General features: G+C 40.4%; 1 protein-coding gene across 2 annotated transcripts in view; it reads right to left on the bottom strand.

Moving 5' to 3' along the window:
* Positions 1-17,236, bottom strand: part of LOC140486341 (capZ-interacting protein) — a 73,399-nt gene extending 56,163 nt beyond the window's left edge. The window contains exon 1 of one of the 2 annotated variants that reach the window (XM_072585341.1): positions 16,804-17,236. Coding sequence is in view for 1 of the 2 variants with exons in the window: in XM_072585340.1 (XP_072441441.1) it covers positions 16,804-16,809 (6 nt within the window). In the remaining variant the exon portion in view is untranslated. The remainder of the gene's footprint in view (positions 1-16,803) is intronic. The other variant, XM_072585340.1, reaches the window with a different exon arrangement.
* Positions 17,237-18,118: the final 882 nt, after the last annotated feature.

Here is an 18,118-nt window from a genome sequence, read left to right as displayed (position 1 = left end):
CTGTTCCTTGAATGCTGCCTGACCTGCTGTGCTTTTCCAGCATCACCTTTTTCAATTCTGATCTCCAGCATCTGCAGTCCTCACTTTCTCATAATTTAGTCCACTCTACCATTCAATAAAATTGGTGGCACATCAGTTTTTGTTCTGAAATTGACATTCTCATCCATCCTTGATAACCTCTGATTCTTTCACCTAACAAGAATCTATCTAAATTTGCCTTAAAAGAATTCAGTGACGCTGCTTCTACCATCTTCTAAGGATCAGAATTCCAAAATCGCACAACACTTGAGAGAAAAGAAAATTCTTCTCAACTTTAAACTGAAAGGGTGATTCTTAATTTTAAAACAGTAATCTCTAGTTCTGGACTGATCCCAGAGAAAACATTCTTTTCACATCAACTTTGTCATGACCATTAAGGTTCATTAAATGTAAATCAATCATCCCTTGCCCTTCTCAACTCTAGTGAAAACAAGCCAGCCTGTCCAATTTATCCTCATAAGACAATTCGTTCAAGCTATAAATCTAGTAAACTTCTTCTGATCTGCCTTCAAAGATTAAATTTACAACAACTTGCTGTACTTGCATACTAACCTTTTGTGACTCATGCACTGGAATGCCTAGTTCTCTCTGCTCTTCAGAACTCTATACTTATTGACTACTTAAATAATACTTCAAAAGTAAAAATGGTATTATGGGGTAACATGAAGGTCACAGAATTAAATGGTTAGCTCTTACAAAGAGCTATCACATGATGGTCCAAATGGCATGTAAAATGATTAGTGTGTGGATACGGAATGGGTACTCAGGACACCCAAAAGAAATCAATAATATCCTGGGAAACAGATTTATGTTGATGACATCGCAAATTAACAAGATAAACTATGCATGGGTGCACAGTGGTTCAGTGGTTAGCACTGCTGCCTTACAGTGCCAGGCACCTGAATTCAATTCCACCCTAGGGTGACTGTCTATGTGGAGTTGGTACATCACCTGCATGGGTTTCCTCCAGGTGCTCCGGTTTCCTCCCACATTCCAAAGATGTGCAAGTTAGGTGTATATGCTATGGTAAATTGTCCACAGTGTCTAGGGATGTGCAGTCATGGGGAATGCAGACTTACAGGGACAGGGTAGGGACAGGTATGGGTTAGGTACTCTTCGGAAAGTCATTGTGCACTTGATGGGTTGAATGGCCTGTTTCCACACCATAGGGGTTCTATGGAAATTTTGAAATAAATAAGAATGAAAGGAAACCTTATTGAAATATACAAGACTTTTAGAGGCCTTGAGAGGTGGATGTGGAAAGGTAGTGAAGAACAGGGAAGAAAGTAGACCTCAGGATTATCACATTAACCACAATTTCTCTGAATGGCCTACTTGTGTTCCTCCCTCTAATGGTCATATGGTCTTAAGATAAAAGTAGTTTGTTCTATTTCAATTTCACTCATGCACTCACAAATTAACCATCCAATCCCAAAACAATTATAGTCCATGAACAGTGAAATATGACTTCATATCCTCAGTGCCTTTAGACTCAAACAAAGAATTTAGAAAGAGATAGGCAGGAACATTAATGGAACAAAATAAATGAAGAACAATATTTTCAGGTACAGGATAGTAAGGTACAAGAAGTTCAGAGTTGTCATGGTCAATTCTAGACAGCTATCACAATGCAATGAGTTTCAAGAAACAGTGGTTAAAGCTAGGACATCGGACTGACTTAAAGGACAGATTGATCCTGTAATGAGGACATTTTAAGAGATTATTTATCTGAAGATATTCAGCAAAATTACAGTTATATCATAAACCTTTCAAATGTGTGGGATAGACAATAGACAATAGGTGCAGGAGTAGGCCATTCTGCCCTTCAAGCCTGCACCACCATTCAATATGATCATGGCTGATCATCCTTAATCAGTATCCTGTTCCTGCCTTGTCTCCATAACCCTTGATTCCACAATCCTTGAGAGCTCTATCCAACTCTTTCTTAAATGAATCCAGAGACTGGGCCTCCACTGCCCTCTGGAGCAGAGCATTCCACACAGCCACCACTCTCTGGGTGAAGAAGTTTCTCCTCATCTCTGTCCTAAATGGTCTACCCCGTATTTTTAAGCTGTGTCCTCTGGTTCGGCACCCACCCATCAGCGGAAACATGTTTCCTGCCTCCAGAGTGTCCAATCCTTTAATAATCTTATATGTCTCAATCAGATCCCCTCTCAGTCTTCTAAACTCAAGGGTATACAAGCCCAGTCGCTCCAGTCTTTCAGTGTAAGGTAATCCCGCCATTCCAGGAATTGACCTCGTGAACCTACGCTGCACTCCTCAATAGCCAGAATGTCTTTCCTCAAATTTGGAGACGAGAACTGCACACAATACTCCAGGTGTGGTCTCACCAGGGCCCTGTACAGCTGCAGAAGAACATCTTTGCTTCTATACTCAATTCCTCTTGTTATGAAGGCCAGCATGCTATTAGCCTTCTTCACTACCTGCTGTAGCTGCATGCTTACCTTCATTGACTGGTGTACAAGAATACCCAGATCTCTCTGTACTGCCCCTTTACCTAAATTGATTCCATTTAGGTAGTAATCTGCCTTCCTGTTCTTGCCACCAAAGTTGGTAACCATACATTTATCCACATTAAACTGCATCTGCCATGCATCTGACCACTCACCTAACTTGTCCAGGTCACCCTGTAATCTCCTAACATCCTAAACACTTTTCACCCTGCCACCCAGCTTAGTATCATCAGCAAATTTGCTAATGTTATTGCTAATACCATCTTCTATATCATTAACATATATTGTAAAAACCTGCAGTCCCAGTACTGATCCCTGCGGTACCTCACTGGTCACTGCCTGCCATTCCGAAATGGAGCCATTTATCACTACTCTTTGTTTCCTATCAGCCAACCAACTTTAAATCCTAGTTAGTACTTAGCCCCCAATACCATGCACCCTAATTTTGCACAGTAACCTCCTATGTGGGACTTTATCATAAGCTTTCTGAAAGTCCAGGTACACTACATCTACTGGATCTCCCTCATCCATCTTCAGAGTTACATCCTCAAAAAATTCCAGAAGATTAGTCAAGCATGATTTCCCGTTCATAAATCCATGCTGCCTCTGACCTATCCTGTTACTACTATCCAGATGTGTCGTAATTTCATCCTTTATAATAGACTCCAGCATCTTTCCTACCACTGAGGTCAGACTAACTGGTGTATAATTTCCTGCTTTCCCTCTCCCACCTTTCTTAAAAAGTGGTACAACATTAGCCACCCTCCAATCCACAGGAACTGATCCTGAATCTATCGAACTCTGGAAAATAATCACCAATGCATCCACGATTTCTCGAGCCACCTCCTTCAATACCCTGGGATGTCGACCATCAGGCCCCGGGGACTTATCAACCTTCAGACCTAACAGTCTCTCCAACACCAATTCCTGGCAAATATAAATTCCCTTAAGTTCAGGTCCTTCAGCCACTGTTACCTCAGGGAGATTGCTTGTGTCTTCCCCAGTGAACACAGATCTGAAGTACCAATTTAATTCTTCTGCCATTTCTTTGTTCCCCGTAATATATTCCCCTGTTTCTGTCTTCAAGGGCCCAATTTTAGTCTTAACCATTTTTTTTGCCTTTCACATACCTAAAAAAACTTTTACTATCCCCCTTTATATTATTGGCCAGTTTACCTTTGTTCCTCATTTTTTCTCTGCGTATTTCCTTCTTAGTAATCCTCTGTTGTTCTTTAAAAGCTTCCCAGTCCTCTGTTTTCCCACTTATCTTTGCTATGTTATACTTTTTCTCTTTTAACTTTATATGTTTCTTAACTTCCCTCATCAGCCACGGCCACCCATGCCTCCTCCTAGGATCTTTCTTCCTTTTTGGAATGAACTGATCCTGCAACTTCTGCATTATACACCGAAATATCCGCCATTGTTCCTCCACGGTCATCCCTGCTAAGGTATTGCACCGTTGAACTTTGGCCAGCTCCTCCCTCATAGCTCCATAGTTCCCTTTATTCAACAGAAATATTGTCACTTCCAATTGTACCCTCTCCCTCTCAAATTGCAGATTGAAGCTTATTGTATTGTGGTCACTACTTCCCAATGGCGCCTTCACTTCGAGGTCCCTGACCAATTCTGGTTCGTTGCACAATACCAGATCCAGAATTGCCTTCTCCCTGGTCGGCTCCAGCACCAGCTGTTCTAGGAATCCATCTCTGAGGCACTCCACAAAGTCTCTTTCTTGAGGTCCAATACCATCCTGATTCTCCCAGTTTACCTGCATGTTGAAATCCCCCATAACAACTGTAGTAACATCTTTGCGACAGGCCAATTTCAGCTCCTGATTCAACTTACATCCAACATCCAGACTACTGTTTGGGGGCCTGTAGATAACTCCCAAGAGGGTCTTTTTATCCTTAGTATTTCTCAGCTCTATCCACACTGACTCTACATCCCCTGATTCTAGGTCCCCCACGCAAGGGACTGAATCTCATCCCTTACCAACATGGCCACCCCACCCCCTCTGCCCGTCAGTCTGTCCTTACGATAGCACGTGTAGCCTTGAATATTCATTTCCCAGGCCCTGTCCACTTGAAGCCACGTCTCAGTTATCCCCACAGTGTCGTATCTGCCACTTTCCAAAAGAGCCTCAAGCTCATCCATCTTATTTCTAATGCTTCGTGCATTCATGTATAGTATTTTTAATTTATTACTGCCCTCACCCTTCCCATCAATTCCTATTTCACTCAACCTTACAGCATGATCCCTTTCTGAGTTTTCTGCCTCATTGATACAGTTGTCTTTCTTGACTTCCCTTATTCTAACTTTCCCTTCAATTTTCTTCTTAAACATCCAGTTTGTCCCATCCCCCCCCCCATGATTGATCTAAAGAAATGGTATAGATCAATCTGTATGTTCAAAATTACACACTTAAGTCTATCACTCATGCCAAACTTTACAGTAACTAAATGAATGTGTCCTTAGACATTCAGAATATGTCATCTGTTCTATTAACAAAGCAACAGCAATCAAGTGAGCTGCATTCCCAAGAGAGTAATAATTAGCCTAAACTATCACCATATGTAAGAACATAAGATGTACAGCAGGAATAGAGCATATGGCATCTTGAGTCTGGTCCATCATTTAATATGATCAGCTTCAATTTCACTTACTTGCCTGCTCCATACATGCCTAATTCCCTAAGAGACCAAAAATGTATTGTTCTCAGCCTTAGTCTAATTTCAGTCCTTCAAGCTTCATCTTCAATACTTTTGCTCTGAAGATACTAATTATTTACATTTCTCATTCATATTAGGCCCTGAATTGCCTTCTATTTCTGGTGTGTAACTTAGGTCTTCTATTGTGAAGCTAGACACAAGATATTTGTTCAATATCTATGCCAGTTCTGCATTCCTTACAGTAATTTATCTATGTCTGCATCTAGGGTCAACATTTATTTGAGCAACTCTCTTCCTTTTTAAATGCTTGTAAATTCTGTTCTGATATTCCTGGTTAGTTTCCTGTCGTTCTATTTTCTCCATTTCATCAATTTATTGTTGAACCTCGTAAGTTTCTAAAACACTCCTAATCATTAGATTTGAATTATTATTTGCAATGTAACAACCTATAATTTTAATACAAAATTTCCTTCATAAAGCATCAATTGATCTTTCGTGTGCATATTTTTGTTGAACATGCATTTGAAGTAAACAAGTGTGGTGAAGTGCAAACAAAGGTGAAGATTGATGATGGAGATCAATATATTCTCTGTTCCTACTGATTCAGCTGGAGATTTCAATCAGAGTAAGCCTATTTTCTAGTGAAGAATATGAAAATACATGGCTTACATAGTATATAATACTTACCACCATTGACACTCAGTGGAATGAGTAAGGTGATATTTGAATAGGAAGCTTTAGCTGGTTCCAGCCTGTTTATAGAATCTTTTCTCTTCATCTTCTTTGTTTCTGTCTTCTGGTTACAGTGGCTTGTTTGCTTTTGGACATAACCTTTTCCTTGATCTTTCATGGTTTGCAGGAGCTCCCTTTAAATTCCAATGCTTGATATCAAATATCTTAAAGTATCTACAGTTTTTATTTTTCTGAGGTTCACTGAGAGATATTGTAAAGCTCTCCCTCTGGATACTCAGAACATTAGAAGCTTTTCTGGAGTCCCCCAGTGCCTTCTGAGTGGGACTGTATTTACCTAAGTCTTATGTGTCTTGTTGCATTTGTTCTTTCCTGCATATGAAACTGTTCATGGTTATGGTTTTCTGCATATCTCAGAGTGGAAACAGGCCCTTCAGCCCAACAAATCCACACCGAGACCCATTCCCCTACATTTACCCCTGACTAATGAACACTATGGGCAATTTAGCATGGCCAATTCACCTAATCTGCACGTGTTTATGACAGTGGGAGGAAACTGGAACACCCGGAGGAAACCCACACAGACACAGGGAGAATGTGCAAACTCCACACAGAGTGTCGCCCGAGGCTGAAATCGAACCTGGGTCCCTGCCACTGTGAGGCAGCAGTGCTAACCACTGAGTCACCATGCCGTCCATGTTGAGGAGTCAGCAATCGACTCTTCCTTTTTCTTTTAAAAGATGAGTGATGTTACATTTACTTAGAATGAGAATATATCTTATATTTTCCAAAAAGCTTGCATTCATATGCATTTTTTTCTATTAGAGTTACACTGTATACATAAAAGGATGAAATAAAAGCACTGCCATGCTATGTATTGTTGATATTGTTAATGATGTTGTTAGTTGAATGAATACTTCATGCATACAATCAGTGTAGCCTTTCACCTTATGAAAGTCATCAATGTGGCAAAATCACAGTTGATGCTGTTGTTGAATCAACACTCTTGAATATTGCAGGAAGGCTTCATTTACCTCCCTAACAGAAAACTGGACAGATAATCAATGAGTGAATCCAATTAGGTCTCCTAAGTTGAGGGAAAATGTGAACTGTACTGTCACCAATGGTGAATATTGGTATTTGACTGTCCATGAAAACTTTGGTGTGTTGTAAAACTGTTCACTTGAGTCTTGAGCTTTATTCTTCTGTTAGTCATTCACATAAATTAAACTGCATTTATTTCAATGCAAGGGGCCTAACAGGGAAGGCAGATGAACTCAGGGCATGGTTAGGAACATGGGACTGGGATATCATAGCAATTACAGAAACATGGCTCAGGGATGGGCACGACTGGCAGTTTGATGTTCCAGGATACAAATGCTACAGGAAGGATAGAAAGGGAGGCAAGAGAGGAGGGGGAGTGGCATTTTTGAGAAGGATAGCATTACAGCTGTGCTGAGGGAGGATATTCCTGGAAATACATCCAGGGAAGTTATTTGGGTGGAACTGAGAAATAAGAAAGGAATTGTATTATAGACCCCCCAATAATCAGAGGGAAATTGAGAAACAAACTTGTAAGGAGATCTCAGCTATCTGGAAGAATAATAGGGTAGTTATGGTAGGGGATTTTAACTTTCCAAACATCAACTGGGACTGCCATAGTGTTAAAGGTTTAGATAGAGGGGAATTTCTTAAGTGTGTGTAAGACAATTTTCTGATTCAGTATGTGGATGTACCTACTAGAGAAGGTGCAAAACTTGACTTACTCTTGGGAAATAAGGCAGGGCAGGTGACTGAGGTGTCAGTGGGGGAGCACTTTGGGGCCAGCGACCATAATTCTATTCGTTTTAAAATAGTGATGGAAAAGGATAGATCAGATCTAAAAGTTGAAGTTCTAAACTGGAGAAAGGCCAATTTTGACGGTATTAGGCAAGAACTTTCAAAAGCTGATTGGAGGCAGATGTTCGCAGGTAAAGGGACGGCTGGAAAATGGGAAGCCTTCAGAAATGAGATAACAAGAATCCAGAGAAAGCATATTCCTGTCAGGGCGAAAGGGAAGGCTGGTAGGTATAGGGAATGCTGGATGACTAAAGAAATTGAGGGTTTGGTTAAGAAAAAGAAGGAAACATATGTCAGGTATAGACAGGATAGATCGAGTGAATCCTTAGAAGAGTATAAAGAAAGTAGGAGTATACTTAAGAGGGAAATCAGGAGGGCAAAAAAGGGGACATGAGATAGCTTTGGCAAATAGAATTAAGGAGAATCCAAAGGGTTTTAACAAAGAGTTTAAGGACAAAAGGGTAAGTAGGGAGAGAATAGGGCCCCTTAAAGATCAGCAAGGCGGCCTTTGTGTGGAACCACAGAAAATGGGGGAGATACTAAATGAATATTTTGCATCAGTCTTTACTGTGGAAAAGGATATGGAAAATATAGACTGTAGGGAAATAGATGGTGACATCTTGTAAAATGTCCAGATTACAGAGGAGGAAGTGCTGGATGTCTTGAAATGGTTAAAAGTGGATAAATCCCCAGGACATGATCAGGTGTACCCAAGAACTCTGTGGGAAGCTAGAGAAGTGATTGCTGTGCCTCTTGCTGAGATATTTGTATCATCAATAGTCACAGGGAAGGTGCCAAAGACTGGTGGTTGGCAAACGCAGTGCCACTGTTTAAGAAGGGTGGTAAAGACAAGCCAGGGAACTATAGACCGGTGAGCCTGACCTCGGTGGTGGGCAAGTTGTTGGAGGGAATCCTGAGGGACAGGGTGTACATGTATTTGAAAAGGCAAGGACTGATTCAGGATAGTCAACATGGCTTTGTGCGTGGGAAATCATGTCTCACAAACTTGATTTGAGTTTTTTGAAGAAGTAACAAAGAAGATTGATGAGGGCAGAGCAGTAGATGTTATCTAAATGGACTTCAGTAAGGCGTTTGACAAGGTTTCCCATGGGAGACTGATTAGCAAGGTTACATTTCCTGGAATACAGGGAGAACTAGCCATTTGGACACAGAACTGGCTCAAAGGTAGAAGACAAAGGGTGGTGGTGGAGGGTTGTTTTTCAGACTGGAGGCCTGTGACCTGTGGAATGCCACAAGGATCGGTGTTGGGCCCTCTACTTTTTGTTATTTACATAAATGATTTGGATGCGAGCATAAGAGGTACAGTTAGTAAGTTTGCAGATGACACCAAAATTGGAGGAGTAGTGGACCTCAGATTACAACAGGATCTGGACCAGATGGGCCAATAGTCTGAGAAGTGGCAGATAGAGTTTAATTCAAATAAATGCAAGGTGCTGCATTTTGGGAAAGCAAATCTTAGCAGGACTTATACATTTAATGGTAAGGTCCTCGGGAGTGTTGCTGAACAAAGAGACCTTGGAGTGCAGGTTCATAGCTCCTTGAAAGTAGAGTCGCAGGTAGATAGGATAGTGAAGAAGGCGTTTGGTATGCTTTCCTTTATTGGTCAGAGTATTGAGTACAGGAGTTGGGAGGTCATGTTGCAGCTGTACAGGACATTGGTTAGGCCACTGTTGGAATATTGCATGCAATTCTGGTCTCCTTCCTATCGGAAAGATGTTATGAAACTTGAAAGGGTTCAGAAAAGATTTACAAGGATGTTGCCAGGGTTGGAGGATCTGAGCTACAAGGAGAGGCTGAACAGGCTGGGGCTGTTTTCCCTGGAGCATCGGAGACTGAGGGGTGACCCTATAGAGGTTTACAAAATCATGAGGGGCATAGATAGGATGAGTCGGCAAATTCTTTTCCCTGGGGTCAGGGAGTCCAGAACTAGAGGGCATAGGTTTAGGGTGAGAGGGGAAAGATATAAAAGAGACCTAAGGGGCAACCTTTTCATGCAGAGGGTGGTACGTGAATGGAATGAGCTGCCAGAGGATGTGGTAGAGGCTGGTACAATTGCAACATTTAAGAGGCATTTGGATGGGTATATGAATAGGAAGGGTTTTGAGAGATATGGGCCATGTGCTGGCAGGTGGGATTAGATTGGGTTGGGATATCTGGTCGGCATGGATGGGTTGGACCGAAGGGTCTGTTTCCATGCTGTACATCTCTGTGATTCTATGATTCTATCTAAATTGGTTGTGCTGAATCCACTGTTCTATGAGCCAAGCAGTTAATCTGTACTTCCAGACTGTTCTCACTGCCCTGCTGCAACAAAAGGCACTCTACCCAAACTTATAAGCCTGAAAACTTTTCTATGTTGTTTATTTTTGCCAATTCTAAGCAATATTACTTCCGAATTTGTGTTCAAGACTCACTTTTAATTCTAACGTTTGTATTCACACCTGATATAATTTTACAACAACTACAATTCACAAACAGAACATAAAAAATACATCACGACTTTCTGTTTTTCTTAGCACACTATAAAATATCATTGATTTCCAATGCATGATTGTGCTTTTTGATGACATTTTCTGGCTTTCAGCTTAATTTGATAAAGCCAAGTGGTACACAAGGAACAAATGACTGAAGTGAACATTATTACAATTATAAATTTAATTTCAGAGGAACTTCCTCTTTATTCATTGAAGCATGAAGCATCACATGATCTTCTATGGTTTGTTTGCAATTGAGGTTGAAAATTGATATTTGTGGCGCTCATTTTTCAGTTATCAAATGGCAACACAGACATTTTAGCAATAAGATAGTCTGTGCCAATCTGTCCTTCTGCTAAATTCATGAAGCCCCTTTTTTTTCAGGTGCCTCATGGCAATTGCCTGAAACAGGTGTTAGGTCTCTGAAATATGAAGTCCCTGAAAGCAGAAAGGAGAGAGAAAATTGAGAGCTAAACACCTGTTGGCCTGATGTCAATCATAGGGAAATTACTAGAACCTATCATAAATGATGTGTTAGCAAGACAGTTAAAAAAAATTTGATGCACATATGAGGGGGAAATCATGGTTGACAAACCTGTTGGAGTTTTTTGAGGATTTTACCAGCAGAGTAGATAAGGGGAACCAGTGGATATGGTGCATTTGCATTTTCAGGGGACTTTTAAAAAGGTCCCATACAGAAGGTTCGTAAACAAAATTTGAGCCCATCAGATAGGGGATTACGAAGGCATTGATTAAGGAATAGATGACAGAAATGAAACAGGAGGAACAAATGAGTCATTCTCAGTTTGGCAGGCTGTGACTAATGGGGACAGCAAATATCAATGCATGTTCACAATCTACGTTATCAATAATTTGGATGTAGAGACGAAAAATAATATTTCTAAGTTTGTGGATGACACAAAACCAAGTGGAAATATGTGTTCTCTACTATGTTAAGAGGAAGAGAGTGTCAGAATATTTTTAAAACAGTGAGAGATTGGTGTTGAGGTCCAAAGGAATCTTTGTCTTTTAGTTCACAAATCACTGAAAACTAATGTGCAGATGCAATAAACAATTAGGAAGGTAAATGGTGTGTTCGCCTTTATCACAAGAGAATGTGATGATCAATGATTTCCTGCTTCGATTGTACCTTGGCAAGAGCACACCCTGAGTGATGCAGGCAGTCTGGTTACTGAAGAATAAGAAGAATTTCGTTTCCACAGGCCGAGTAAAGTGTATGTTTGCCAGACTTATTGATGGGATGGTGGACCTGGGGCAGGGATGAAAATTATAGACCCCGTGACGCTCCTGTCTGGGGCACCTGTCCCTATCCCCAAACACAGCGGACTCTTCAGAGCTCTGGGTCACAACTATTGAGCCCTGCTCCAAATCCTGGGCAGGACTGTCTTATGAAAAGAGTTTAAGGAGCTTAGGTCTACACTTGTTCGAGTTTAAAAGAATGAGAGGTAATTTCATCAAAATCCTTAGAGGACTGGACAGAGTAGATGGCATGAAGATATTTTCTTTGGCTGCTGGGCCAAGACCAATGGAATGATCCTCAGAACAAATTGCGGGCCATTTATGACTGAGACAAGCAGAAGTTTCTTCAGTCAGTGGAAAGTGAATTTTTGGAATTCTCTACCCCCCCAGAGTTGTGGAAGCACATTCATTATGTTCAAGGTGCAAACTGCTAACAATATAGATAGAAATGACATCAAGGGATTAATGTATATAGAAATGACACTGAGGTAGAAGATCAGCCCATGAACTTGAATGGTGAAGTAGGATCAAGATTCTGATGGCCTACTCCTATGACCAACATTCCTTCTAATCGCACAGCCACTCTAAGGTTCAGTACATTTAAAATTAGAAACATAGAAGATAGGAGCAGGAGTAGGATGTTCAACCCCACGAGCCTGCTCTGCAATTCAATATGATCATGACTGATCATCAAGCTCAATACCATAATCCTATCTTTCCTCATGTCCCTTGACCCCTTTACCCACAAGAGCAATTCACCTTTCTTCTAGAAAATTTTCATCTCAACCATTTTCTACGGTAGCGAATTCTATAGCTCACCACTCCCTGGGTGAAGAAATTTCTCCCCGTCTCACTCCTAAAAGTTTACCCCTTATCCTTAAACTATAACCACTGGTTCTGGACTCCCCCACCATCTGGAATATCGTCCTGCATCTAACCTGTCCAATCATGTTAGAATTTTATAGGTTTCTATGAGACTCCCGACTCCAGCTCTTCTAAAGTCCAGTGAATCCTAACCGACTCAATCTCTCCTCATACACCAGTCCTGTAATTCCAGGAATCCATTTGGTTAACCTTTGCTCCACTCCCTACACAGCAAAAACATATTTCCTCAGATGAGGAGACTAAAACTTCATATGACATTCTAGGTGTGGCCTCATCAACGCCCTGTAAAACTATAGTAAGACATCCTTGTTCCTGTACTCAAATCCTCTTTCTTTGAAGGCCAACATACAGTTTACCTCTTTATTACCTGATGCACCTACTTGCAGCAACTGGTGCATGAGGACACCCAAGGCTCATTGCACATTCCCCACTCTCAATTTACAGCCAGTCAAATAATCTCCTTTCCTAATTTTGCTACCAAAGTGGATAACTTCACATATATCTGCATTATACGGCATCTGTCACATATTTACCCACTGATTCAACCTGTTCAAATCACACTACAACATTTCTGCATCTGCCTCACAGCTCACCCTTCCACATAGCTTTGTGCCATCTGCAAATTTGGAGATATTACAGTTAGTTGCCTCACCTAAATCATTAACATATATTGTGAATAGTTGGGGTCCAATCCCTATATTACCACACTAGTCATTCAGAAAAAAATCCATTTATTCCTACTCTTTGTTTTATGTTTCTAATCAATTTTCTCTCCATCTCAATACACTGCCCTCAGTCTTACACAGAATCAGACAGTCAGTGCATTTCCGGTTCTGGAGGTCGCTGCCACTCATGGACTTTACAGGCCCATTCAGCCAGACCAAAGGCTAGAGGGAATGTTGCCTACAATCCGATGGGCCAGATAGCCATTGAGAATTCCAAATGAAAAACCTGTAGGGTCATAGAGTCACACAGTCCTAATCACAGATACAGGCCCTTCGGCCCAAACTGGTCCATATTAACCAAAATGTCCATCCATGTTAACCCCATTTCCCTGCACTTGGCTCATATACTTCAAAGGTAAGGCCTTCCTGATGAAGGGCCTTTGCCCAAAATGTCAATTCTCCTGCTCCTCGGATGCTGCCTGACCTGCTGTGCTTTTCCAGAACCACACTCTCAACTCTAATCTCCAGCATCTGCAGTCCTCACTTTCTCCATATATACTTCTAAACATTTCCTACCCATGTATTTGTCCAAATGCCTTTTAAAAGTTGTTAATGTACCTGCCTCAATCACTCCTGCTGACAACTCATTCCATATGCATACCACCCTCTGTTTAAAAAAGTTGCCCTTCAGGTCCACATTTATTCTTTTGCCTCTTATCATAAACTGATGCCCTCTAGTCCTTGATTCCCCAACTCCAGGAAAAAGACTGAGTGCATTCACCCTTACCATGCCCCTCATGATCTTATACACTTCTATAAGATCCTCCCTCAGCCTCCTACACTCTCAAGAAAACTGTCCTAGCTTGACCAACCTCTCCGTATAACTCGGTCTCTTCAGTTCTGGCAATATCCTTGTAAATTTCTTCTGCACTCTTTCCAGTTTAAAAACATGCTTCCTATAACAAGGTGACCAAAACTCCAAGTGTATTAGTGATGAGTAAGTTCGGCTCAGGTTCAGACCAAAATCTACTCCTTGATTTCCACAGTACTTCAATGTCATGTTTCACAGTAACTATAAGACATAATGATCAAGTTACCATTGAGAGCCTAATTTCAAGAGAATAATTGGCTCATCATAAGTTCTTTGTTGTCCCTAAAGTTGATTTCAAAATGCCCTGCAAGTTGCCTAATATTATGCATGAGATAATTCATTTTTCCTAAATGTGCAGTATCTTCAATTATGTTAGAAGGTACTGACAAATCTGTTTTCTGTGAATAAAATAATAAGTCACTGAAGCAACACAGGCAATGTTGACAATGGAAGTCAGAAAATCATTTCTGTGTCATATATAGAAGACAAATGTAGCTCTTGTCAAATACAATATCATTCATTGATAAGGCTGTCTGTATGGAGTTTTCATATGCTCCCTGTGTCTGTGTGGATATCCTCCCACAGTCCAAAGATGTGCAGGTCAGGTGGTTTGACCATGGGAAATGCAAGGTTACAGAGCTAGGAGAGGGGACAGGCTGCTCTTCGGAGGGTTGGTGTGGACTCGATGGGCCAAATGGCCTGCTCCACACTGTAGGGATTCCATTATTTTATGATAATATGATTTTTAAAAAATCTTCATAGTTTAAATCTCTCTCATTTATCTTATTAAAAGCAGCTACCTTACTCTAAGAATTCATCAAAAACCTTTGACCTTTTCTACCATTTACCATCCTTACCTTCTTTTGTGGCTGTAGTATATATTAGTTTTAGCTGCATTTATAGATTCACTTTTATCAATTATATAATGAATAGTACTGAAGCTGAAAAAAGAATCCAAAACATTATTACTGAGATTGCTGCACCAACTCAGTGTTAACTTCCCAGTGGATTCTGTGTGTAATTTCAAATTTGCTACAGTTTAAGGCTTATAGAATAAAATGTATTCATCATTATACAAATCCCCAGGATGGCCGGCATGGGTATGATGGGGTGAATGGCTTTTTGCTACACTGTTATGATTTGATGAATCATAGCACACATAACTTCTCCTGATTTTTCTGACAAGCATTTTTTTTTTAAATGTTTTGATAATGAATGAACTGTGTGTGCGTTTATATATAAAGGCTTCCTTCATTCCAGCCGAAATGTTTGGTACTCCACCCCAGTAAATTTTAAAGAACTAACATTTTCCTGAAATGTTATGCATCCTAATGAGACTATTTACACTGCTACAAAAGTCAGAAAACTATAAATGATTTAGAGAAGAAAGAAAAATATCTTTATTAGAACAGTAATATTTGTCTTTTATTTTCTGAGGACAGCAATAAACTGCAATACAGTTCCATAGGCACCAGAAGCCTCTACCAAGTGGTTATTCGCTTGTCTATCTATCCAATAAGCTATTCATCAAAGCGAAGCTTTTTACGCAGTATCCACATTTGCTAGAGAGGAGTCAATCTCTAAAAATCAGAAAAGGGAACCCTAGTTGATACTAGTCTCCCTCTGCTGACCCTGAAATGAGCAAGCTCAGCACAGATCAAAGAATGAATCTCACACTGTTTTAGTTTGTTAGCCTTAGGAACTCATTAACAATACTATGGGTGTTCCTGCACCACATGGACTTCAGCGGTTTGAGAAAGCAGTCCCTCGCCACCTTCTCAAGGGCAATTAAGGATGGGCACCTCGCCTCACCAGTGATGCCCACATCCTGTGAACAAACAAATAACAAGTACCAGCCCATCTGTTGTTTTTTTGAGCAAGTAAAACTCTTGAAAACAGCAGAATTTACATTAAAGGTGAATCCACATTTTCTGTAGTTTTGTACATTATTCTACAGCAGCAAAGTACAGGATTCTTTAACCCTTCCCCAGCATCAGGATAATGTTACCATTTGTCTGAATTATGTAACGAAAGGCCTCATTACCAAGCATTTCACTGGACACTTTAGCTATACAGAAATTTATAACTTATCACACCCTTAGTGCCAAAAAGGAAAGTATACCTCGGGATATCCCACTTTAAAGACAGGTGCAGAAATAGAGCTCATTTTTGTTGCAATATTGTGATAAATAAGGATACTGTAGAACAATGTACATTGGATGTCAATTTTCACAGCAAAACATTATCATTTTCATTTCTGTGAACGAAAACAAACTATTCCTTCATTGACCTTTGCATGAATTTATTTTCCAATTGCTGCTCAATATTAATGAGTTTCTATTTCAAGCTATTTCAACGTATTTTTGGATAAAGTGGCAGGTCATAGGCACCATTTAATACACGGGTACACTGACTAATCTCCATGGCTAGGATCTGTAGTTCATAAATGTAATTATTTGGGGGGTTCAATTCAATTATTGGGGGGGGGGGGGGGGTTCAATTCAAAATGCGACAAAGAAAATTGCAAAACTTCCCGCTGAAGACAGAGGATTTATGATTCTTAACTTCTCGCTCGGTCTTAACTTCGGTATGTTGAGAAAAGATTCACCGAAATTGTACTCGATGTTTACATTTATCGATGACAATTAGTTGCTTCTGCCTATTAAAACTTTATTGTAAACTACAATCTAATCTGTAACTTCCACACACAGCAGTTTCAAACTAAAATAACGGTTTGCAGTATGAATACAGTTGCCACAAACTCTATGCTCCTTTAACACGAGTACATATGTTGACATGAACAAGTGGAGTGGACAGGAGATTGAACAAGAAGCATGAAGAGAGAGTTCCCGAGCATTGGAAAGTGACACATCTCGATAAAGGCGATCTGTAACGAAGCTGCCAAGTTCACCTTACCTCCATTTTCTCCAGGAGTCCTGGCCAGCAAGTTATTTGTGTGTAACTGATCCGAGAGAGATAGCCGTTGTGTTCTCTGTTCTCAGATCACAAAGTCATGCACTGGAATAACACACATGCTACCCAGTCTCTCAGCTTCACACATCCCGATGACACAACTCTTGTGGTCAGAGGCTGATCTGGACCCAGCAAAGTCTACCATTAGACACGGAGGGGTGGAGGGTGGTTAAACGTCTAAAAGCAGAGCAAAACTACAAATGATTGGTTCTGTTTAGATTCCCCGAATGGTCAAAATTTATATGGTCTTTGTAATAAATATGACCCAAAGCTTTAATCTCAATCGGTCGACCGCACAGTGATTTAACCAGTTAGTTCCCTTCCTGGAGTAGATAGAGAGCTGTTATTCTCCCATAAACAGCGTGTGCATGTCAGATTCTTTCCGAGGCGTTCCTCATCGCTGCAGACTGACAACAGTGGCCCCGATTTAAGCTCTTGGGTCAAAAAAGTTTCTCCCAACAGTTGCAATACACGCGATGGTAATGAACATTTCAAGTAAATACAATCAAAAGTTTGTGTAGTTTTTTTGATATTTCGAAAAAACGAGCTAAAATGTTTTCGACCTTCCCTGAAAATATTAACTGCATGCACAAACCACTGGATTAATGATAAATAACCTTTTAATGTTATTATTTATATTTGTTTGAAATATTTTATTCGTATTTTAAAGTCAATTGGATGTGTGGTCTTTTTTTGCATTTGTTGTTTATATTTTAAAATATTTAAACAATTGTATAATATTTGGTGTCAGAACTTTTTCTTAAAGTTTAATTCCTATAAACGGTATTTCTGAGCACTTCCTCTTTTTCATTTTGACATGAGAAGGTCGGTTGTGTTTTTTTCTGCTGGCAGGAAGCCATTGAACGGAAACCAGCCAGCTTTCAGGCAAGTGAAGGAAATGCGCTGCAATGAAGATAACAATCAGCAAATTGAAATGACCCATACGCAGGGCTGTCAGACTATAGCCACTATTAAAAGGGGACAGCCTACCACAGGATATCACGGACAGGATTACAGAGATTCATAAGAAAAGGTCGTTGGAAAATGAGGCGGGAATATATTAATGCAAACTCAGGAAAGATGGGGCCAATCCGACGAAAACATAAATCTTGGGTCCGTAGACTTTTTGCCCAGTGTTGCTCTGGGTGGAATTTGGGCTGAATCTTGATTCTTGAAAGATTGCGTTGATGCGGGACTAAAGGAAGGTATCCTCACATAGTGATAGGTTAGTTTTTTTTCCACAATTATATTGGCCTCA

The sequence above is a fragment of the Chiloscyllium punctatum genome, chromosome 15 (genome assembly GCF_047496795.1).
Source record: "Chiloscyllium punctatum isolate Juve2018m chromosome 15, sChiPun1.3, whole genome shotgun sequence".
Taxonomy (NCBI): Eukaryota; Metazoa; Chordata; class Chondrichthyes; order Orectolobiformes; family Hemiscylliidae; genus Chiloscyllium; species Chiloscyllium punctatum.
Note: the sequence above shows the minus strand (reverse complement) of the source record. Positions and strands in the feature narration are given on the sequence as shown.